Source organism: Castor canadensis, chromosome 2 (genome assembly GCF_047511655.1).
Source record: "Castor canadensis chromosome 2, mCasCan1.hap1v2, whole genome shotgun sequence".
Taxonomy (NCBI): Eukaryota; Metazoa; Chordata; class Mammalia; order Rodentia; family Castoridae; genus Castor; species Castor canadensis.
Genome location: NC_133387.1, coordinates 67,315,470 through 67,339,323, shown reverse-complemented (window position 1 = coordinate 67,339,323; position 23,854 = coordinate 67,315,470). Strand labels below are relative to the sequence as shown.

The window sequence follows — 23,854 nt, the reverse complement described above, 5'->3', positions numbered from 1 at the left end:
GAGTAGCCAAAGAGAATGAGGCCAAATAGACAGGGGTGACAAGGACCAAAACCAGAGCCAAAGGAGAAAGGCAAGAGGCCCTATCTCTTATGGCCACTTGTCTCCTTTGTCCACTAGGTGAGAGCCCCTGTTCTAACATGGGATGCTTTTTTTTTTGCACTGTGAATGATTCTGTTAACTTCCAGATAAAGGATCACAAAGACACCTTACTACTTACACAGCCTTGCCCTGGCTCTCCTGGCTACTCCCCAACCAACAGCACCAGTGTTCCCATGAAACCCCTCAGAAATGCAGATTTCAGGCCCATCCACCCCTGAGCACTGAAGGAAGAGCTGTGTGTTGATAAGATGTCCAGGGATTTGCATGCCCTTAAAAGCTTGAGAAGGACTATCAGGATAATGTGGTGCCATAGGTGGGCACTATAGGCTTCCAGCCTCCCTAGAACAGAAAGGGACAACCTTGAAGGGAAAATTCCCTTCCTCTCACCTGTGCTCTTCCTTCTAGGAAGTGGTTCTCAGCTGGGGGCGATTATATCTGGACACATTTTTGGTAGTCACAAGTTGAGGAGAGAGCGACTCTTGAGGTATAGGGGTAGCAGCTGGAGACACCGCTAAATATCCTACAATGTACGAACAGCCCCAGCACAAAGAAGTACCCAGCTCAGACTGTCAGTGGTGTGCTGCTGAAACTGCTTGAAGGTTCCTTTAGTCTGTGCTGGGTGTGCCAGGAGACCAGGCCCCTGTGAAGGGGACTGGTCAGGCTATCTGTGATGTCATGGCACTTCAGCTCAAACAACCTCTCCTCGGCTACCCTGATAGTGAGTCTGGCAAAAGAGGAAATCTTTGGTCTATTTGATTTCAGGATCTGAGATCTGGATCTTTATAAAATATGGTTCAACATAAAAGTCTGATCAAGTGAAGACCTACCTAAAGCCAATAGGAGGAAGCTCTAATATAACTCATATTCCCATGACCTTCTCCCCATCACAACTGGTCACCGGAACCCAGGCAAGAAGCAGGTGGCGGGCAAAAGGTCACAGTCAGGAAAAGGTAAGAATTCTGAGGGACCAGGCATAGCTTCATCCCTGTGAGTGAGTACTACGTAAGGGCTTAAAGTATGCATGACACTGCTAGGCCCCAGGTGAAAGAGGGCTTCCAGAAAATACAAAGTAATGGGCAAGAGCGAGGGAGCACCACTTGCTGACATTTAAAATAAAGTGCTCTGTAAAAATAGCAAGCACTGTGCACAGGTAAAGAGTGAATATGCCAGGTACTTTTACAATAAAGTGCTCAACTTTAATAACAGCAGATTCTCTAGGTATATATCATGTACCCACAAAGCACCAGACATGTGTCACCATCCAGGATGACATGGGGAGACATTTTCAACAACAGAAATAGTAGTTACTGTGGTTGTATTAACTTCAGGAAAAACAGAAGGGCTGTTTCTACATCTTACATTGCTATGCCCTAGTCAGATGCAGTACACTTGAGTCTGTTTGAAGATTTCATTTTATGCTTTCCGAATGAAACAATTTGTGGTTGGTACTAGCACTAGTTTGGGGGAAGGTTAGAAACCCAAGGGAGTCACAAAGGCCCTCAGTTCACAGCACCAGGTCCTTTGACATTGTGGGTGACTGAGGAATGAGGATGCCTACGATTGAACAGCCTGGGCAAAATCAGACAGCGTCCTGCCCCAAGCCCTGTTTTGGGAGCACAGGCTGGTGCAGACCCACCCTCGCCACCATCCATGGAATGCTGTTTGAAATAAAGTGTACTGGTTAAAAAAAAAAAAAGTCAGACCATCACACAGGCCATGCTGTTGGTGTGGTGGGGGTCATCTCTCAAACCAAAAGTGAGAAGCAGGGAGATTCAGGCTGACCTCTGGGTGGCCCCCAAACCACCGAGGTCATGTTCTCTCTTTCTCAGGTCAATTGCTGTGGTTTAGAAGATAGGAGAAACCAGATGGTTTGCGAGTTCTGAGCCTAGGGAGCCCCACAGCCAACATCTTGCTAGGAGTTACTCATGAATCCACAGAGCCTCGTGGGCAAATACCTGAGCCTGCGTCCAGGCTGGGATGTCACAGCTATTTATAAACCGCCTGTGCTTCTGGAACAATTGGTCAGCAGAAACACCCGGTGCCCTCCTGAGCCTAACCTGGCAACAGGTGCTGACCAAGCGTTTCGTGGGAATTTGCTGCTGTTGCCTCCACATTGATAACCCGAAACTGGGCTATAGACAGTGTCAATATTCAGAAGTTTCTGGATCCTTGTGTGTTTGTGAAGAGGCACCAGGTTAGTCTGGGGATGGGGTGGCCTTCATACCTCCCAATCTTGGAATATTTTTGCAAGCGCTCTACCTAGCTTTCAAGCCTAGTGGCTTTTTGTTCTTGTTTGTTCTTGTTTTCTGAGGCAAGGTCTAACTACATAGCCCAGGCTGGCCTCAAACTCTCAGTCTTCCTGTATCAGCTCCCAAGTGCTGGGATCACAGTCATGATGGGTCACCACACCTGGCTCAACCTAATAGTATTTTTAAATAAATTTCAATTTTTTAAACTAACAAATAATACTTGCACCCTAATGACTTGTCACTGTCAGAGTATCCCATGCTGAATTTATTCACAGCCATTAGTGTGCTAACACCCAGGCAGGTGATTGTGCCAGGCTGGGACAGGCAGAAATCAGAAAGCCAGGCTATTTGAAGGGTCATTTGCTAGCTCAGAATCCCATATTGCCCCCTGAATCACTATCTACAGCAGGCTAGACTCTCCCTCTGGGCCTGAGATGGTGCCAAGCCACCTCTCACAGGTGGCAGAGACCCAAAGCCTTACCTTCCTCACCTCTGCTGCATGTGGAACTGCAGACACAGCCAGATGTCTTTCTGGATTCACCAGGGCAGGAAGAAACTGGCACATCCAGTAATGGGCAAGGGTATTAGACCATTCAGACAGACTTCTCCCCAACTGGAGGATGACCTCTAAAAGTGGCCTTATAGAGTCTTGTCTGAGAGTATTCTCTTTAGAATTCCACTACAATTAGCACGATGTACTTCATTATACAGCTACCTGCCTTACATCAATCTGTGCATGAACAGTGACAAGCCATACACCACAGGCCTCATGCCCAGCCCCCATTCCTTTTCCTACCATACCATAACCCCATGGTGCATGTGAATGTGAGGGTACAGGAGGCGAAGGGGGCAAAGGTGGAAAAGGGAGGTCCAGAGACCCAGGGAAAGGACAAGAGCTGGCACCTCTTGTCTCACCTCTAGGTCAGAGCAAAGGGCATACCTCCGTCTTGTCATAAATATGTCAGAGGACCCAGGGAGCCCTGTGTGCCCTCCAGCCTACCTGGTGAAGCGAGGGATCTCATCATTGATGTTCACAACAGTCACCTGAAGCACCGTGGAGGCTTTGAGACCTCTGCTATCCTGCACTCCCACGACAAGTTGGAAGCTGTCAGGGAAACATTCCAAGGACAGAATCAAGCTTTGCTGGGCCGACTCAAGTAAAAGGAAAGACAGACGGGAAGAGTAAGGCAGAGAGGTTCCCCTTTCTAGCCACCTCTCCTTACGCTACTACAGCAGTCAGATCTGCTGTGCCCACCTTCCCTCCCTGACCCTAAAGCCCACTCTGTAGCTGTTCTTCACCTCCCAGGACAGGCAAGTCACACCCTCTGCCTCCTGGCACCTCACACTATCCCTGCAAAGTGCCTGTCTTTCAGGAAAGGAAATGAGGCTTTTTTTTTTGGTGGTCATGGCAGTGCTAGAGATGGAACCTAGAACCTGGCATATACTAGGCAAGTGATCTACCACTGAGCTACGTCCCCAGCACCAGTAACTACCCTAGTTCTTGACTAGTACAGAGCCAGGGGCCACACCTGGCTCACCCAAGGCCAGTGGCTTTCAGTTCAAAGCCTGGCCTCTCCTCAGAGGCCTGCTCATCCCACTCACTGTCCTCATGCCCCTCAAACACCCCCATGGGTATTGCCGCCCCCAAGCCACACAGGGCTGTGAGCCCTTCATTCCTCTGGTGGGGCCCTCTCCCACACTGTCACTCTTGCCATCTGGAGAGAATGCTTTAGAGCAGGAAGACACCATCCAGGAAATTGACTCTTTCCTGTTCTTCCCTGGGTTCAGAACTTACAGCAAGGCGCAAGCCATTCATGGTCCCAACTGCCCTCAGGTTCTGTATGGGTGTTCCCTCACTTTTCTTTACCCCCCAGTTAAACCATTCTTCAGGTAAAGTCATTGACAAAAGTACCTTTTGTCACCCGCTTCAAAGTCCAACTCTGTTGTGGAGAAGAGGGTGCCATTAGCAGACATTCCGAAGTTCTTTGAGGGAGAAATCAAGAAATACTAAAAAACAAGGGGAAAATAAAATTAAATCAGCACACACACCTTTCCCCAGATGTATTTGTTCAGGTCCCATGAAACCCTTTGATGAGTCAGGATGAAGTCCAAATGGGCAGTCTTCAGACTTAATGGCTGCTGAGCAAAAAACCCTCCAGATCAGCTGGTATGAGCCACTGCCTCTGATTACCACACCCTGAGATGCTGGTATTTGGATCCTGCTTCAGCTACGGAAAGTGTGCAGAAGGGCGCTTGCTCAGGAAGGCTCTGCCTCTGCATCCATTCTCCTCGTCCCTGTCACTGTGGCCTCACTTCTGATCCCAGACAACTTCTGGCTTTGACTCTATGTCCTGGCTTTAACCAACACTAATAAAACACACCTGACACACATTAAATATTAGGACTGTGCCAAAGTGAATGAGATCTTGTTTCTACCCTTAAAATGTTTCACAGTATAAAGGGGTACAAAAATGATGGAGGGGACAGCAAAGAGACCAGAGAATGAAACACACAGCAGGGCTGAGAGGACAGGTTGGATCCTGGGTTGGGGACACAGAAGAGCTATTTTTAAATCTCATCCCAGGTACAGTAAGTCCTCCTTACTTGCAGATTTATTACACATGGTTTTGACTAAGCACAGTAAAAAAATTAAAATAATGAAAAACAAAAGTAATTTCAAAAACAGAGATTTTGAATTCTGGTGTGCACATTACACAGCTCAGTGGATTGCAAAGAAGCTCTCAGTCAGTCCGTCGTTATCATCAGTTGCGTTTAAATCATTGTGTGATCTGCTGAGCGTTTCCTTGCCTAATTTTGTGGAAACTTGCTTCTCAAAAAAGAAAATGGCACCAGGAAGCAGGGTAAGTTAATGTACTTAATGTAAGTGATACAGTGAAAATCTGAGACTTTTTGAAAGGTGGTACATCTTTAATGGAAGCCGGGTAGCACTGAGGGAAAATGAATCAGGTGTCTCCAGTACAGCTCTGAACTCTACACGCATCCTGAGCATTTCAGCTTTTCCTCACCAGCGGTTTCCTTGGAACCATAGACCCATGGATACCAAGGGTTTACTGTTACAAGGCCACTGAGAATGTCCTTCCCATATCTCTGGGTAGTTGAGAGTCCTTGACTCTCAATTCTCACCCCAGCTTTCTCAAGGATCACCTGCCAGAACCTCTTGGTCTGATAAACACACAGGCTATGCGTGTGGACTAAGGGCCAGTCCACAGGAGGCCTGTGCTATGCTATCCACAAGCACACATGGAAATTGTTTCCTTCCCCCCATGGTGGGTTGAATAAGCAGGGAAAGGGCTGGATCAGAAGAGCTGGGTCCAAGTTCTGGTTCCACCACATGATCCAGAACAAATCCCTTTCTTGCCTGTAACTTAAGGATGAGAGCATCAACTGTCCTCCATCACTGGAGGCCATAGGCCTTAAATCAGGAAGGGCCATAACAACACTTAAGACTTAGATGTTTGTATCCATGTGTTCCAAAGTGCTTTAAGGTTAGAAGGTTTCATTATTTCCTGCTAGGATGAGGGACTATCTATCCTGAAGGCCTTAGATCTCTGGATCAGATAATCAGTGGAGGTTTTGTAACCACAGCCTCATCCCCTGAAGTTTATCATCAAAGAAATACCGGCCCAGGTTTCTAACCCAGTGATTTGCTATGCAATTGTCACTAAATTCCTGGTACCAGAAGAGAGAGCACAGAAAACAGATTAAAGGTCTCCTTTGGGGCCAATATAAGGTCTTTAAACCATTTTTAAAAGTGTTTACTGTTTCTATTTAATACTCACTTTCTGGTTGTAATGAACATATTTTTATGCAACAATTGGGAAAGGCAGAAAAATATTAAAGACACTAAATGTAAGTCACCTGTAGAGTCTTACCAGCTAGGTGAAAGAAAGCCTTCTATTCTTTTCTGGGCAAACTATACCTTCTTTTTTTTTTTTTTTTTTTTTGTGCTACTGGGGCTTGAACTCAGGGCCTTCACCTTAAGCCACACCACCAGCCCTTTTTATGATGGGTATTTTGGAGATAGAGTCTCTCAAACTATTTGCCCGGGCTGGCTTCAAAACTCAATGCTCCTGATCTCTGCCTCCTGAGTAGCTAGGATTATAGGTGTGAGCCACCAGCACCCGGCCCTTCCAAAATCTTAAAGTGATGTTCTAATCAAAATGGTAACATCTGATTCTTTTCATTCACATCTTAAGCATTTCTCCAGATTCTTAAATCTTATTTTATAGCCTAGTTAGTGAACGATGGCACAGCATTTTGACCTTAGGTTTTGATTTTACGAAGTCTTTCCGGATTGTCATCTGGGTCATTTTTAAGAGGAACTATTTGAGCATTGCCAAAGAGCATCCTTCTCCCAACCCCTCAAGTTGTGCAGGCGCCTTGGCAGCAGTCCAACGTGTGGTATTTAATTCCAAGCTCCCCACCAATGCTTTGGTTTCCTGCCTGCTCAGCAATTGCCTGGGCCTGCAGCTGCCCACACACAGAGCAGAACTGTGTTTCTGAGCTGATCCTTGCCTGCAGGAAATCCTCACACATCTATAATTTAGAGACCCTAGCTGGATGTGATGGGGACAGGGGTTTAGAGACCCTTGGGGGCATTTGCTATATGCACTTGAATCAGATGTCTTTCCATGTGTATTTTGAAAAACTCAAGGAGATTGGTTTGCATCCTGGTTGTCCTCAAGCAGTGTCGGGCTTTAGGATACAGCGATGAAAGGCTCTGCCCTCCAAAAACTTATGGTCAACCGAGGTACCAAAGAAGATGTGGGACATAGGCTCCACGAGGAATGACGGGTGTGAAGGAGGATGCAGAGCCAGCTGGAATACCAGAGCCACAAATCAATCGGGATGATAAATTAAGTTTGGTGATTCTGGAGCCAGATTTCCTAGATTTGAACTGTGGGTCCACTACTTTGCAGCTCTGTGAGTTTGTGCAAAGGGTCATAATAATAATGGGACCTAGCTCATGGTGTTGTCATGAAAGGTGCTAGAATAGTGCCTGGCACAGGTAAGCCCACAGCAAACATTAACCACAACTGTCTGGTTAGAATGGGAAGTCCTGCCACAGAAGGTGCAGTTAGTGTAAAGCACTTGTCTAGCTTATGCAAAGCTCTGTGTTTGATCCCCAGCATCTTAAAAAAAAAAAAAAAAAGTAGCTGGACATGGTGGCACTTGCCTGTAATCCTAGCACTTGGGAGGCACAGACAGGAAGGTCATAAGTTCAAGGCCAGCCAGGGCTACAAGTGAGACACTGTCTTTAAAAAAAAAAGTAAGATCCTGAGGGAAAAGGCTTCATTTTATTCACTGCTACTTCTCAGTACACAGTGGGGGCTAGCACATAATAGATGCTCAAAAAATACTTGTTCTGTGTTAAGTATCAGAGCTTTCTTCTTGTTCCCTTCCCAATGGGAAACCAACGTTTTCATCCTAGAAAATCATGATGGACAGAAGCCATCATGCCAAACATTCCATAAACCTCTGTTTGGATGTGTAGATTTGGATATGAAATCTCCTCCAGTTCAGTCTCAATAACTTCTATGGGAGAAAAAAAAAAGCAGAGAGGGAAGAGCAACAGATAGAAATGGTGTAGAGAATCACAGGCTAGAGATGTGAGAATTTTCTTAATTTCTATGAAGAAGCTGATTTCCTGGAATCTTGGATTTGTGTGTGTGTGTGTGTGTGTGTGTGTGTGTGTGTGTGCTATAGACTAATTTTTTTTCCCCTGAACCTCCACACTTTGTTCACACTGTTGTACTTAGAAAGGAGACAATATCCATGGACTAAAAATATTGTGTCCTATGGCCACTTGCCAGTGGCTCAGGAAGGCTTTCTGTAAAACCTGGCATTCTCTCCTCCTTTTCAAAGACTTGTTTAATCAAAGCTGCTCCCCTGATATTCATTCTTGAAAAACAGAAATTAAATAGAATGAAAAGCAAGTGCAGCCCCTCTCTGCCCCAGTCCTGGCTGAGTAAAGTCCTGAGTAATCAGATCAATTCCATTAACAAACGCTTGTCAGACAAGCTCCCTGCTTTCCTGCTGGGAGTACTCCTCTCCCACCTCCCAGGTTCCTTGTGTGCAGCCCCTCTGCAGCTCGTGGTTGCTCTTGGACACGGATGCCTCCGTGCAGAACACAAGGAGACCATTCTTCCAACCCCATTCACTCTCTACTGTGCCTTTGGTGTAGGGAGAAAGGAAGGTGAGAGAGAGGGAGCTGGCCCAGTTTCCAGAAATGTCAGCTCCCCCAGGGACACGCCACCACCTGGTGGCTCCCTGCTGCAGTGAGCTTTACAAGCCGGTGATTCAACCTATGGCACTTTCAACCATCCCTTTTTTCCAGGCCTGCAGTGCATACAAGCAACAAGAATTCAGCCTCTCCTCTCCTATAGAACAGGGAGTCAACATCCAGGCCACCCTAGGCCAAGTTTCCAGAGGGAGGGAAGAGCCCTTTTTCTTCCCAAGTCCAGGACCCCAAGCCACCCCAGAGGGCCAACAGCACCCTGCAGGATCACCCACATGGACTGTGGCAAGTTACAAATCCAGCGTTGCACTCCTATTATATTTCTTAGTTTAAGCTGGCTATTTTGCAAAAGCTTCAATTTCTCTTTCTCTCTTTTTCCTCATCTATCCCCAGCTCAGCTCAGAAGTGGCAGGTGGGGGACAGGAGAGAGAAAGAAAAACCACCATTAGAAACCTACCCACCGCCAGCTCAAACCCAGTACCTGCCTGTGTGGTGTCACTCTGAGGATGAGCTAAGTGGGTTGCAGGCAAGTACTTGAATGTTTTTTTAAGAAATGTTGACAGATGCAAAGTGCTTTTGATAATGTAATCCCTTCATGATAAGGCAGCAAATCCATTCCGTCACATTCTGTCATTCCTTTGCCCTAAGCAGCCTAGATCCTGTAGAGTATGACTCAGGCTTCGATAATCTTAAAGACAATGATCCCCACCTGAGTGTCTCTCCCAAAGTATCAGAAGCAACCATCATGTATTTGGAGTGGGAATTATCCAGTCCCACTGCCTTTTCCTTTTTTAAGCATCTTAACAAGAACCTGGAGTAGAGCACCTTTTGCAAAGACTTTCAGTTGTGACTGTGACTCTGGAGTTCACAGGCAGATGCCGGGGAGCTGAAGGAGTAGGGCACGTGCAGGTGTATAGTGAGGGTGCTGTCAGTCAGGAAGGAAAGGATGGATGGGACACCAATCGCAGAATTTCAGACAGAAGGGGATGAGCAGGAGTCAGGTCAGGAGACCTGTCACTGCAGACACCTGGCACAGTCAAAAACCTCAGTTCCTTCCCTCATGCAGGAAGAAAGGCCTGCTTCATGGACCAGAGAAACTCTACCCAGAGGCCAGGCATTGGTGGTGCATGCCTGCAGTCCCAGCACCGGGGAGACTGAGGCAAGAGGATCTCAAGTTTGAGGCCAGCTTGGGCTACATAGTGATACCCTGTCTAACCCCCTAACCCCCCCACACACACATACACATGCCAAAAAACAAATAAAAGACCTATCCTTCCAAGACCTTGATGGGGCCAGGCCTATGATGATCACTGTACTCCTGGGAAGACCCAAAGTCTAGACTGGTTGCCGGTTCTCAGAGCCATGAGGAAGATGAATCAGAGAGAATGACTTTCTCTGTCGCCTTTGCAGTAGCCCAGACAGTAGCAAGGTTATTGCTCTTTTAATTTAAGCCTTTGTCTGCCCTGTAAAGACAAAGCACACTTCATTTTATGCAAAAGCTCTTCCTTAATGGAAGGGCCAGAGAAAGCCCCTTAATGGAGAGGCTGCTACACTACATCACTTTGCCTCCAGCTGTGAAACCCATTAACATCCTGAGTCTCCAAGGAGGCTCTGCTGCAGTCACAGGACCCTTCCCAGGCAGAGGGGGTGGAAGGGTGAGGGAGTTGGGTAGGAGGGAAGGGTCTCACTGAGCCTGGAATTGGAGAAGGTGTGGGATGGGGCACCAGGAGAAGAAATGCCAGGACATTGAATTATTCACATGCAGATCATCCTTCTTCATGCTTTGAGCACACTATTGAGGCCAACCTCTGAGCCCCTGCTCCACCTGCACCCTCATCACTGCACAGAAGGTGCCCAGGGAGAAGAAGTGTCACTAGACCAAGCCTACGTGTCCCATTCCAGCCACTAGCCTGGGTTCATGTGAAATGTGGCTAGTCTGAATGTGTAAAATACATACCAAGTTTTAAACTGATATGAAAAAATGTTAATATAATCACTTTTATTTTGATTATGTGTTAAAATGATAATACATTGGATATATTGAGTTAAACTCTATTGAACTTAATGTCAACCTTTTTTTTGTACTTTTACTATGGCTACTAGAACACTTAAAATTATATACACAGCACTCATCTCTGTCTCCATTGGTCAGTGCTGGTCCAATACTTAACACTGTTGGTCCAAACAATGTATAACCACATACTTTAAAAATTTCTTTTAAAAGGATAAAAGGAGGGAGTAAATATCAGTGGTTTCTGAATAAGCCCCTGTTTTACGTTATCTGTGACAATTTCACCTCATTAAGCTGGATAAGGGTAATAATATTTGTCATCTTAAAGGATTTAGGTTTCAGGACCTGTCCTAGATCTAGTTCAAAATTCATCCTTTTTCTTTACAATTCTCATTTTAACCAAGTAGGATTGGAGGTGTGCGTGGCTTGGGTGGTGGAGCTCCTGCCTAGCAAGATCAAAGACCAAGTTCAAACTCCAGTACTGCCAAAAAAAAAATTTTTTAAGACTAACCAAATTAGACACTCTGTAAAGCCTAAACATATTCACAATGAAACCCCTTTGTACAATTAATTTATGCTAATAAAACAGAAAAAGAAATTAAAAAAAAATTCATTCTTCACTTTCTATTTACTTTCACCAGCAAGGTGACCACCAGGCAAGATGACAGGCACAAACCAAGCCTTGGTTGCTTCCAGCTCATGCTTTGGTGTTTTACTAAAGTTTGTTCTTGCTTGTTCAGCTCAGTGGTTCTGAAGTGTAAAGTACATCAGAATCACTGGAAGTTTTCATTCTCATTCAGCATTCTCCTGCAGATTCCAAGAATCTGCATTCTTTAAAGAACCTAAGTATGTTCCCATCCCTGAACACACACTAAGAAATGCTCCCAAGCCAGTGTCCACCCAAGTCTTTCTGACCACAGGAGTCACCAGGATGGCTGGAAACTGTTTAGATTCCCAGATCCAACCCAGACCCACAGAATCCAAAGCTCCACAGAGGGGGCGGGGCAATCTGGGAGGCAGTGTCTTAACACAGCTGCAACCCTTCTCAATCCTGGCTATGCCATTAGATCACCTGGAGCTTCAAGCTCCTGATGTCTATGCCATGCCCAAGGCCAATTCATCAGCCTTTCCAGGAGGACCCAGAATGGGAGTGTTTTGTTTTTGTTATTTGTTTGTTTTTGTCGGAACTGGAGTTTGAGCTCTGGCCTTTGCACTTGCAAGCAGGCAGCTCTGCAGTCCCCAGAATGTTTTGAAAGTTCCCTTGTGGAATTACCATTAACAGCCACAGGCTTGGTCTACTGCAAGTCAACCCATCTCTTTTCTACTTTTACAGAGCAAACCGTGCCACCTCGTATGCCCAAGTGCCCAGAATAAGTACAAACTGTCACTCTTTTCTAGTCTGAGAAGGGTTCTTTCTAGACTGTGTTAGCTGTTCCTGCAGGCTGGCTGTGCAGCTGTGGGGCGAGGCAGGTGTGCAGGCATTAAATATTTCATTAACACTTGCTGCAGACTCAGACTGCTCTTCCCCTAGTGACTTGTAAACTCACTGTAGTGGCCACAATCCTGGCCACCAGACTCCAGGTTTTCCAGGTCCTCTCAGAATCCTTTCGATGGCAGCAAGCAACCCTAGGGCAGTGCTTTCCACCTGGATCACCTCCCTTCCTCTTCGAGGGTAACAACCCTACCTATGAGGTGTCGCTAAGAGGGCCAGGACCTTATGCCAGCTGCACAGTTTGGAGATGTGTTAAAATGAGGATTTAAGAATAAATGTTTGTCTTCACAACTGAGATTCCTTCTACTTGGTCCCCTACAGAATCTTGCACAAATTTTACAGTAATTATCATATTGAATTGTAATTATTTGGGGTAGGTGTATTAGGCCTCAGAACATAGTACCCCAATATATGTCATGTTGACAGTTGAGAAAACCACAGAAGCAAGAAGGTGTCTCTGACCTTGGCCCTCTTTTCTCCCCTAAAGCAAGGTCATATTGGAATTCTCTGACCTTCCTAAAGTAGGTCCTAAGACCCTCCTTCCAGAGGCCTCCTGCCCTCTACCCAGAGGCCAAAAAGAATCTGAACAGACAGCCCTCACTACAGTCCCCTAGGTTAGTACCCGCTCTGCCACACCCCCTTTCTGACCAATCATACTTTTACATGACTATCCATGCTTTGTGGAACCTATGTGTAAAATAACATAGTTTTCCCTGGGAATTTGGGTCTTCATTTCTGAAGCTTCCTGTGTTCGGCAAAACTTTAATTAAATAAACTTGTGCTTTTCTCTTGTGAATATGTCTTTTGTTCATAGGGCGTCAGCCATGACTCTTGTGATAAGGGAGGAAAAGACACTACTACTTTTTTTCCCTGCTCATGTGTGTCTCCCATCCAGACTGTGTGTTACTCATGCTTATATCCAAAGCAGCTAATGGAATGCCTGCCACATAGTAGTTCTTGGTAAATACACAAATGATCTAAATACATAAGGAGGTACTGTACTTTAGGATACCAACATAATCTCCATCCAGAATCTCTTTTTCCCCAATCACCATCATGAAATAGTGGCCATAGGACACAGTTCTGGTCAGTGAGAAGCAACAGGTAGAGGCTCCATGAGGGTTATTGTCTTCCTGCCCCCAAAAGGGACAGACCTGTGCCTTCACCCTGTATGTCTTCTACTTCCTTTGTTTTTCTTCCTGCGTGGAATTCAGAGGTAAAGCCTGGAGGTGCATCAACCACCTTGCAATCATGAGGTAAGAAAAAGAGGACAAAGCCAATAAGCACGCTCTGGATGGAAGAGCAGAAGCATAGAAAGAGCCCAGGTTCCTGCTGTAGTAGCCACAAAAGCCCTGGACTGCCTGCCTGCCTGCCTCGAGTCATGATCCTGTAGCTCAAGTCCCGTTATTTGCAGACCAGCTCATTACTGCCTGACACTGAAAGCATGCATTGTTTTTAGCACATAGTAGACACCCATTATGTGTTCGCATATTCATTCACATATTCATGCAAATGTTGACATGAACGAATCTTGAATGAATAAATTAATAACTTTTGGACAGAAAGATCATTTTCTAATAAAAACAGATGATTTCCTAAGTTTAAGATGTGGCCCGTAATCTTGTGATAGCTTTGTGATAGACCCTGCAGACTACCTGGAGTTCATTCCCAAGGCTGGCTTCTTCCTGTTAGAGAAGGGGGGCCTGTTGCTGCAAATCCCGCAGCAAGCAGCAGAAGCACCTCCTGGTGTTGCCAGCTCCTCGTGGACCATATTCAAGTGCTCTCTTTTCTGTAAGGCAGCTGGCAGCAGTGCTGCCTGCTCCAAGGTTAGCTGGGTAGAGTTAGCTTCGATTTCTCCCTCCAGCCTGGGCTGCCTGGCGTGGTGTGTTTGCAGGGTCCTAGGGGCAGAACAGCTAAGGCTTCTCCTGGGAAGCCTTAGCTTTACATGAGCCCCTAGGATCTCAATTAAGGAAACTGATTTTAAAAGGGAGAGAAGTGACATCATCTGCCGCAGACTGAACTGTGAAGGAGCTCTCCAGGGCCCACCTCGTCCTTAGTTCTATACCCAAAAATCCCTGGGACCCTTTCTTTTCTTTTTTTTTCCAATTTGGCTCCAAGCAGATTGGCTGATGGATGGTAGCCAGGAGTGGTAGCTCATGCCTTTAATACTAGCTACTAGAGAGGTAGAGATTAGGGTTGTGGTTCAAGGCTGTCCTGGGAGAAAGAGTTCATGAGGTCCCATCTCAACCAATAAAAACTGGGTATGGAGGTGCACACCTTTGTCATGCCAGCTACACAGGAAGTATAAGTAGGAGGACTGAAGTCCAAGTCAGCTGGGGCAGGAAAGCCAGGCCCTATATGAAAAAATAGCAAGCAAAAAGGACTGGGAGCATGGCTCAAGTGGTAGAGCACCTGCCTAGCAAGCATAAGGCCCTGAGTTCAGATACAGTACTGCTAGAAGAAAACAATACTGATCAGTGTTGAGACGCCTGGCATGTGCTAAGTGGCTTTCTATGCTCTAACACTCAGAATCCTGTGCTATGTGCTATTATCCTTCCTGTGTTACTTATGAAGGAACTGAAGCCCAGAGAGGTAAAGAACTTTCCAAGATCACACAGCCATGAATCCAGGCTGGGAGGTTTGTCTCTAGAGCTCCCCGACCCATTGCAACCATCCTGATCCTCTGTGCTCTGAAAGAGGGCATCAAGTGGCTGCCACTACTCACACCCAGCTCACCAAGGCTTGGACACCATCCTGTGCCAAAGCCCATGTGACAAGCCCATCTTCCATTTGACAAGGAGACTTACGCTGAGAGCTATGTTCCGTCTCGTATCTTCTGGATCAAAGGCTTCAACCTGGTAAATGAATCCAGGGTTTTCTCGTTCTGTTATATAGAGTTCTAAGCCTGTGTCAGTGTCCAAAGGGAAATAAGAAACATTTTATTAGATAAAGTGAATGCCACCGAAGGGAACCAAGTATATTGGCGTCATGGGACAGACAGCAGCAACAATAGAGGCCAGGAGTTAGAGCAGCAGCCCACTCACAAATGGATCCATTTATGGCAATGAATGAAGTGCTAGGGTGTCGTCTCCATTTATCTCCTCCGTGGAGAGGTGACCTTGGGTGCTGTTATTTGCGGGGAAAGAGGGTGATGAGGAGGGCAAAGGGGCAGGAAGCAACCTCAGGTGCCTCCACTGTATGACTGCTCCATGTTCCAGATCCACTTACTATGAAAATTGCTCCCAAATTGTGCCAAGGTCACCCCTTGAGGTGCACTTAGCACTTAGCATTGCAATGAGGGGCCTTAGAGCAGAGAGGAGAGAGAAGAAGGTGGGGGTGGGTCACACAGGCTCAGGGAGAGGGCCCAAACCTGGTTTCATCTGTGTCAGAGTTCTTCTTGGAATCAGGGACAGAGAAAAGCAGGCAGCCCCACTGAATACCACCAGCAGTGCCTGAGGGGACACCACCCTCTTGCTGGCATTGCCATTTCTGAGAATAGTCAAAGGAACATTTTTTGGGGACCCTGTGCTGAGGACTTAACATACATTTTCTCCTTTAGCTTCATAGCAACTATACAAAGAAGATACTGTAATTATTCTTTTAGTCCAATTAGCACTTTACAAATAAGGAAACTGAAGCTCAGACAAGCTACAGAGCTGTTTCAGCTAATGGGTGGTAGAGTCAGAATTCTGACACAGACCATCTTAGACCTGAACTTGGAGTTGCCATTGACTAAATGGGAAAGCCAATGGAGAGGCAGATTGGGGTGGAGTGGGCATCAAGAGCTTGGTATGGGGTGCACTAAGTTTGGGAAGTCCATTAGACATTCAAGTGATGTTTAGTAGGACAGGTGGCTGTTTGAGAGGGAAGTTCAGGGGAGAACCTGGACTGAAACAATAGACTTGGGGGTTGTCAGTGTACAGATGGTGTTCAAAGCCAGGATCCCAATGAGATCACGTAGGAAGTTCCCCTAGGTTCCAGTTCCTTCTATTGTCCCTATGCTGTGGCAGATCCTGTGCACAGGTGTCCTCAAGGAGTCACAATCCATGCATGGGGAGATCACACAAGTCAGTCAATGACTGCAAAACAGTGATAAGCCTGTGATGGGAGGGGCCCATTTTCCTCTAGAATGATCCACGGGAGATCAGAGTCCTCCCTAGAACTGAGAGTGGACCAAGAGAAGCCACAGATGTGAGGCTTTGCATACGGCTGGATAGCGTGATTGGCGTGCTGAGCCGGAGGACTTTTCATTTATCCCCTGCTCATTAAGCAGCTGCCTTTTCCAGGGAAACAGCTGCTTGTTTATTTACTTTTCCTGTTTTGCTCCGTCCCCTAGGGTCCTCCCTAATACCACCGTCTGGGCTGCATTGCACATCCCAGTGTGTCTTACCTCCTGCCAAGTTGCCTTGAAACTGAGGCGGCTCATTCACATCTGTCACCTGAACAGTCAGGACCTGCAGGTCTGTGACACCCACCTCATCCTTAACATAAATCTGCAAATCAAATATTTGTGGTCCTGTTTCAAAATCTAGTTCTTCCCCAGCGGTGACAACCTATAACAAAATGCAAAATTCTTAGCAAGCATGAAAAAGAAGGTCTGCTTTATAGGCAAGCATTTTGCAAAGGAATCTTACAAGGAAGGCAGCAATTCGCCTCCTGGAGACTGTTTTTCATTCCATGTCACAAGAACTGATTGTTTTGCCTTAATCCTTCCAATGGAAGTCCATGACACGTCACAAAGGAGACTCCTGTGTGTGATGTTGCCTTTCATCGGAAAGAAAAATATTCAGGAGACATCCTGCTATAACAGACTGGAGATGGAAAGCCTCAGAATTAAAAAAAAAAAAAAATGTCACAACTTGGCATGAGTCCCCTAGACAGGTCCTTAGTTACTGTGAAGACAGTGGGATTTTCTCGTCATTAAGAAAGGATGATAAACTTCCCTGGAACTGCTGAGTTATCTTGACTCGTCAATCCTCTCTAATTTTCCTAAGGCCACATTTCCATAAACAAGGACTATTTACTTAGTCAACATGCTGTTCACTTTTTTGGTCCTTTCTCCACATTCTTCTCCTGTCAGGAACTTTTGTCCTCTGCACCATGAGGATTTTGGAAAGGTGAGAGGGACACCAAGATTCGGGGCCAGAGAGCCATCATGGAGCCTAAGCATAACACCAGCATCTCCCGTGGTGAGAGCGCCCCGTGGAGTCTAACTGGTGCCAGCCTGTGACCTCTCACATCTATAGGCACATCCTGCCTGCAGCTTCACCCATGGAACTTCTAGAAGGCCCAGCACCCCTTGGGACACTGCTATGGTTCAAATATCCCCTCAAACAGTCATGCTGAAATCTAAGTACTGCTGTGATGGAGCGGGAGGTAGGACTTTTCAGAGGTGACGAGGCCATGAGGCGCCACTCTCATGAAGAGCATAATGCCCTTATTGTGAGAGTGACTTGTCACAAAAGCAAGCGTGACTTCTTGGCTCTTTCTTGTTCCCATCTGTTTGCTTTCCTGAGTGCTCTCTTACATGTAATGGTTTTTGCCATGTTTTGGTGCAGCAGGAGGCCCTCACCAGATGTCAGCACCTTGACACGGGATTTCCCAGCCTCTGGAATGATCAGGAACAAACTGCTTTTCTTAATACACTACCTACTCTGCGGTATTCTGTTACAGCAACAGAAACCAGACTACGGCAGACAACAGGACTACATTTTTTACATACCCTTACTATGTCCTAATAGAACTTTTGGTTACTAATACACTTGGAGCGGGTGGTAAGACATTTAGGATGCTGTAGTGAGAGCACACTTGATTCCTTCTCCATTTCCACTGCTGAACGTCTGAGTGACCTTGAGAAAGTCCCTTTATCTTTTCTGAGGCAGGATAGATAGGATAAAGGATAGGGTAATTAGAAAAAATAGATAAATATGAATACAAAAAGTAAGCTAGATTCAGGAGGTGGGACAAAAATCAGAAACTAAATCCCAAATCACTGCAGGAGCAAGGAATTGAGTTATCACCTGCCTCTTCAGCACCCTCTCTCCCTTAGGTACAGAGTTGCAATCTCTCTAGATGAGTAATCAATCTGCAAATAGAAGGTAATTCTTTGGCCAGAAAGGAAGTCCCCAAAAGGTTACACACATTGTCTCCACATTTGGGTAATAATAAACCAACTCATCCTAGACCCATTGTCTCCATGTTCAATTAACAACAAAAAAAGGGAATTTAGCAAAATGATTGATTTACCCAGGTGAAAGTTCAAACTGAAATCCCCCAGCTCAGAAGGTATAAATATTCTGGGGAGGGGGGGGAAAGGGAAAGACTGCCATTTCAAGCCTCTTTGACTCCACCTCTTGCATGTGAGTGGTGCTCCTCTTTCCCTTTCTGTTTCTCCCTACTTTGTCCTGCTATACTGAATAAATAAATCTCTGCTACCCTTCTACCTGTGAGTTTCCTTTATTTCTTTGAAATGCTTTTCACTGTGGATTTCAAGAGCCTGTGAGTCATGTGGAAATTAGGAGCTAAACTGAGGATTTCCCCCACCCCTCTCTTATTGGGGATACTCTTTATCGTAGCTTCCATGTGATTACAATTAGGGAAATAATTCCTAACCTAGTTAAAGAGCTGACATACCATAACAAAGATCAAGGTCGAGGTACTGTGGAAGATCAGGAGAAGAGCTCATCGTGAGCTGTGATTAGTCAGAGAACAGTCTTACATGGAGGAGGTGGTGGGTATGGTAAATTTGCAAGATCTACACTGGCTAAGGGAAGACAGCCACAGGTGTTAATGTGTGTGAGTGGAGGAAGAATGTACAGAGGACTGAGGGAGAAGAGAGGTTATTTTGTGGAGAGGCTCTGCAGAAAGAGCTTACATACACACGTATGTACATCGTCTCTATGTTCCACATGTGGAAAGTGAGACAGCAGAACACAACGGTCACAAGCACCGACTCTGGAGCCAGACTGATGGATTTCAAAGCTCAGCCTCCCGTTTCATAACCTGTCTGTGCCTTAGCTTTCCCACCTGTAAAATGGGTCTAAAGATAGCATATGCCTTACAGGATTGACGTGAGAACTGAATGAGCTGATCTGTAGGAATTATTTAGAACACCACCTGGCGCTGAACAAATTCTGCAGGAATACACGTCCACCAGAGCAAGACCCTCTGTCACAATGGTCTGCCCTGATTCTGACTTATACTCTAGCTTCCTGCTAGCTTTCTGGAGCCCTCTTCTGAGCCCCAAGTTTAGATAAACCCTTGCCCTAAATATTGCTAGCACCTTCTCCTTAAGAACTAGCTCTAACACCCCAGAAGAAGCAAACAGACCACTCAGTAAAAAGGGCCCAAAATGTTTTATCTTGGAACCAGGACAGTTGGGTTGTTATCAATACAAATGGAAGAAATTGTTTTGCTGTTATCAGCATTTATTAAATGATTTCGTGTCTGCCCCTTGCAAGGCCATTTTGTGGAGTATTGCATTTAATTATCACAACCATGGGTCGGTAAAACGTCCCTTCCATTTCACATAGGAGAAGACTAGGACCCAGAGGGGTAGGGACTCCCCCAAGGTCACAGCTGGGAGTGGGGGACCTCGATTGGCGTAGATGATCTAGCTGCAGAGTTTTGGTACGATACAGTAAGTTTGGCTTTCAGCATGTTAAGTTTGAAGTTATCCTGGATAAGGCTGAGCGTATTTTTAGGACAACAGTGGAAGGAAAAGAGGGGAGTCAGGCTCAGAAGTGAACTGAGAGAGGGGCAAGCAGTGGCCTTCACAGGACCTTGGAGAGCTCCTGTCTTCACAGCTGCTGGGCTCTACCAGTGGTCACTCTCCCTGGCTTCGTTGTGCTGCTCTAGGAGAAAAATCCCTAACCACGACCAGCCACGTGGGGCTGAATGAGGCTCTGACATCTCTCTTGCAGGTCACTGGTGAGCTGCATAACATGGGGGCCACAAGGACTGTTGGGGTCAGCCTGCCTGATCCCAGATCTCAAGTCTGCCACTGCTAACCATGTGAACTTGAACAAGCTGCTCGTCTATTTACACCTCAGCTTTCCTACCTTTGACCTACAAATAAAACAGCAAACTACTTCCTAGCATCATTATGAAAGGTAAATGAAGTCACAACTTGTTTACAGAAACTCCTGGCATATGGTAAATGCCCCACAACTGTGACTTGCTCTCATCATCTATAATCCTCCTTACCTCCCCCATCCCAGGAGTCTTGGCAGCTGTGTCCCAAGCAGGGAAGCCTGGCCCCTGTCGAGATTCAGCGCTCACCCCCAGGAAGAACAACTGAGTCTCAAGGCCAACTGTGAGCAGACCTCTGGGCTAGAACCCAAAATGTCATCATCTCTAGACTCATCATCCTCCAATCCATCAAGACGACCCAAGGAGGATCCAGGTTCTGCCACAGAGATGGCATTGTGAGGTGGTAGGAATGGCTTTTGTGAGCTCTTCAGGTTGGAGATCTTCTTTGGAGGAATGGTTGATGATATGGGGTAATTTATGGGGAAATGCCACCAATCCTTTTTTTTTTTTTTTTGGTGGGACTGGGGTTTAAACTCACAAAGCAGGTACTCACCCATTTGAGCTACAATTTCAGCCCATTTTGTTCTGGATATTTTGGAGATGAGGTCTCACGAACTATTTGCCCAACTGGCCTTGAACCACTATTCTCCCAATCTCAGCCTCCTAAGTAGCTAGGATTACTGGAGTGGGCCACCAGTGCCCAGGAAAAACCATCAGTTCTTAAGAATAGCCTCAGGACTTGTGAGCCTGTGGCCCTTCCTTGTAACAGCACAGGGGCCAGGGCAGCTATAGAGCCTGGGGACAGGAGTGCACAGGATTGGAAAGACACTGAACAATTTAGCCTAGAGTAGCTGGCAGGGTTGGGGGTGGGGGTAAAAAATTTGCCATGTCAAGAGGTTAGGAAAGAATGCTTCCTTAACTGACAGCCCAGCTTGAATCACAAAGAATGTGGGAAGGGCAGGTCCCATGAAGATGAATTCGGAAACTCAACTAAACAGCCATCAATGTGCACAAAGGGGAAAGAGCCTGGGCTGAAATCAGAAAACTGAGCTAAGTACTTATTTCATCTTTACGGCTATGTGATCTTGGACAAACGTTTAACCTTGCTGTCTCTCAGTTATGTGTAAAGTAGGAATTAAAACTCTTGAAATAGTGGTGATATTAGTGTTAGTTATAGCAGTGAGGAGATCAGGTATGAAAATGTGTTTTAGAACCTCTATGCAAATTTGAAGAATTATCATCACCCTTAAAGGCAGTGGACTATAGAGGCTAAGAATGAGTGCTTTCAAGTGGAAACAACCAAATGTCTGTCAACTGATGGACAGATACAAAAAATGTGGCAAATATGGTGGAATATTATTCAGCCATAAAAAAAGAGTGAAGTATGGATACATGCTACAACACGAGTGACCCTTGAAACTTTATGCTACATGAAAGAAGCCAGTCATTTAACACCACATACTAGATGATTCTACTCATATGAAATGTCCAAAACAGACAAGTCCATAGAGACAAAGATTAGTGTTTACAAGGTCTTGGGAGGTAGGAAAATGGAGTGACTACAACTGAGAACAAGTTTTCATGTTGGGGTAAAGAAAATTTTCTAAAATTAGATTATGGTGATGGTTGCATCTATGAATATACTAAAACCACCGACTTGTACAATTTTAATGGGTAGAGAATATGCTAGGTGAATTAACAACTCAGTAAAGCTATTTTAAAAAATGAGAGTTCTGCCAGACTGCCTGGCTTTCATCTGAGCTCTACTACCTACCAGCTGTGCAGCCTAGGACAAATTGCTTAATTTCTCTGTGCTTCATTTTCCTCATCTCTGAAAAGGAGAGAATACTAAAAATACAATTCTAAGTTGTTTTGAGGATTACAAGAGCAGACATGTATAAAGCACTTTCAGCAGTCTCTGACACATATAAGGAGCTCTGTAAGTGTAAGCAGCAGCTGGTAAAAACCAGCCAGGAAGTCAAAGGAGTAGGTAGAGAGGGCAGGTAAGTCCCTAAGGCAGAACCTGGGGCCTAGGAATGTGCCCCAGATGCTGAGGTGAAGACTGACTGAAAGTGTGCTCCTTACCTAGAAGGCCTAGCCCTGGTGATAAGAACACCAGATGCCTGGCTGCTGGCCTCCTCCATGGGTTCTGCAGATTTGCTATAAGCCCAGGTCTGCACATTTTGTAAAGGCTCCCCTACCAACACTAATGATGAGCTGGGTTCAAGAACACCTGGGATGGAACTCACAGAAGCAGCCCAGCCCAGGCCAGGCCAACCGGAGGCCCCTGGGTCCATTAAGGACCCAAGGCCAGGTAAGGAAGGGATGGGGTAAAGAATACCAAAGTACAGATAAATCCAGACACCCCAGCCCTAAAGACATCCTTAGAACACCTCTGAGGTGACCCGGGAAAACATGCAAAGAGCAGGTTGACCCTTCCTATGGGGAAGGGACAACTTTGAGAAAGATGCAAATGACAATCTAGAAAACAGAGCAATGATGACATGGCTCTTGAATGTGAATTATTGGATCTGAATTATCCAAGAGGAAATGTTCACACAGTAGGGACTGGCATTTAAACTTATATTTTTATAAAAGGGTATCTATCTTTTTTTTTTTCTTTTTTGAGTTTGAACTCAGGGCTTTGCCCTCGTGAGGCAGGTGCTCTACCACTTGAGCTCTCCTTAAAAGGTATTTATCTTAAATAAGCCTACTCAGATTTGCTTCTGAAAAAATAACAGAATCATAGAAAAGCAGAATCAGCACATACAAGACCAACACTCTTAGTAAGATCAATAACCGACCTATCCCACTGAAAGAATTTAGTTAGCGAACATACACCTGACACCTGATTTCACATGCACATTGTCGGCATCGAGGAACAAGTCTTCCATTTGTAGCAATTGAGCATCACTTTCATGGGACTGTATTTTGTGGAGGGAAGGTAGAAGGGCTACAGGGGCACCTAGCACAGTAGGCTGGAGGATGCTGGGAACAGGACTGCTGGATCATCCACGAGGAGAAATTAAACGGGAGAGAGGAGGAAAGGACCGCTGGTCTAGCCCAGGTATCCCATCTTCAGGCCAGCCTCGGCTGTCACTGGGGCTGAGGGTGAGATGTTGCTTACCTCGAAGTCAGTGCCTGACAGCCTGTTCACTCTGAAGGCTTCAGTGAAGGGACTTGAGTTGATTATCAGGGGAAATCCTGGGATCACGGGTGACAGTGATACTGACAAGTTCACAGAAAACTTGTGCACCAGAGTCGCAGGTGGAGAGTTCTCTGCCACGTTGCTGGTAGCCGGCAAGTGGATCAGGTTCAGTGCGTCTCCTCCTGTGACATTAAAAAGATGCAAAAAGACATGAACACAAAGCTGTTTGCTGAGAACAGGGACTTAATGGCCCGGTTTGTAGCTTCAGTTCATTTCAATGATGGGACCTGGTCACTCCTCAGGACTCAATACTCTTTCTTGCTAAGTGCTGGAAGTGAAAATGTGTGTTCTGATAGCCAGGGAAACAACCGCACCAACCAACCACAACACCTGCTCTGTCATTCAGTATAAAACCACTGCTTTTCTCTGCCTCTGGCTTCCCTCCTCCTTCTCCCAGCCTCTGTGAAGAGCCAGGGACAGAGAAATGTGATACCTAGAGAGACAGATGCCCACTGGGAAGCCCTAGTTTGGTAATGACACCCTCTCTTGCAAGGGCTCAGAAGTT

The 23,854-nt window shown here is 45.9% G+C and overlaps 1 protein-coding gene across 1 annotated transcript in view; it reads right to left on the bottom strand.

Moving 5' to 3' along the window:
• Window positions 1–23,854, bottom strand: part of Cdhr3 (cadherin related family member 3) — a 63,393-nt gene that overhangs the window by 32,893 nt on the left and 6,646 nt on the right. The window contains exons 2-6 of the mRNA XM_074064966.1: window positions 23,269–23,471; window positions 16,501–16,663; window positions 14,918–15,015; window positions 4,261–4,355; window positions 3,349–3,453 (exon numbers count right to left, since the gene is read on the bottom strand). Coding sequence (XP_073921067.1) covers window positions 3,349–3,453; window positions 4,261–4,355; window positions 14,918–15,015; window positions 16,501–16,663; window positions 23,269–23,471 — 664 coding nt within the window. The remainder of the gene's footprint in view (window positions 1–3,348; window positions 3,454–4,260; window positions 4,356–14,917; window positions 15,016–16,500; window positions 16,664–23,268; window positions 23,472–23,854) is intronic.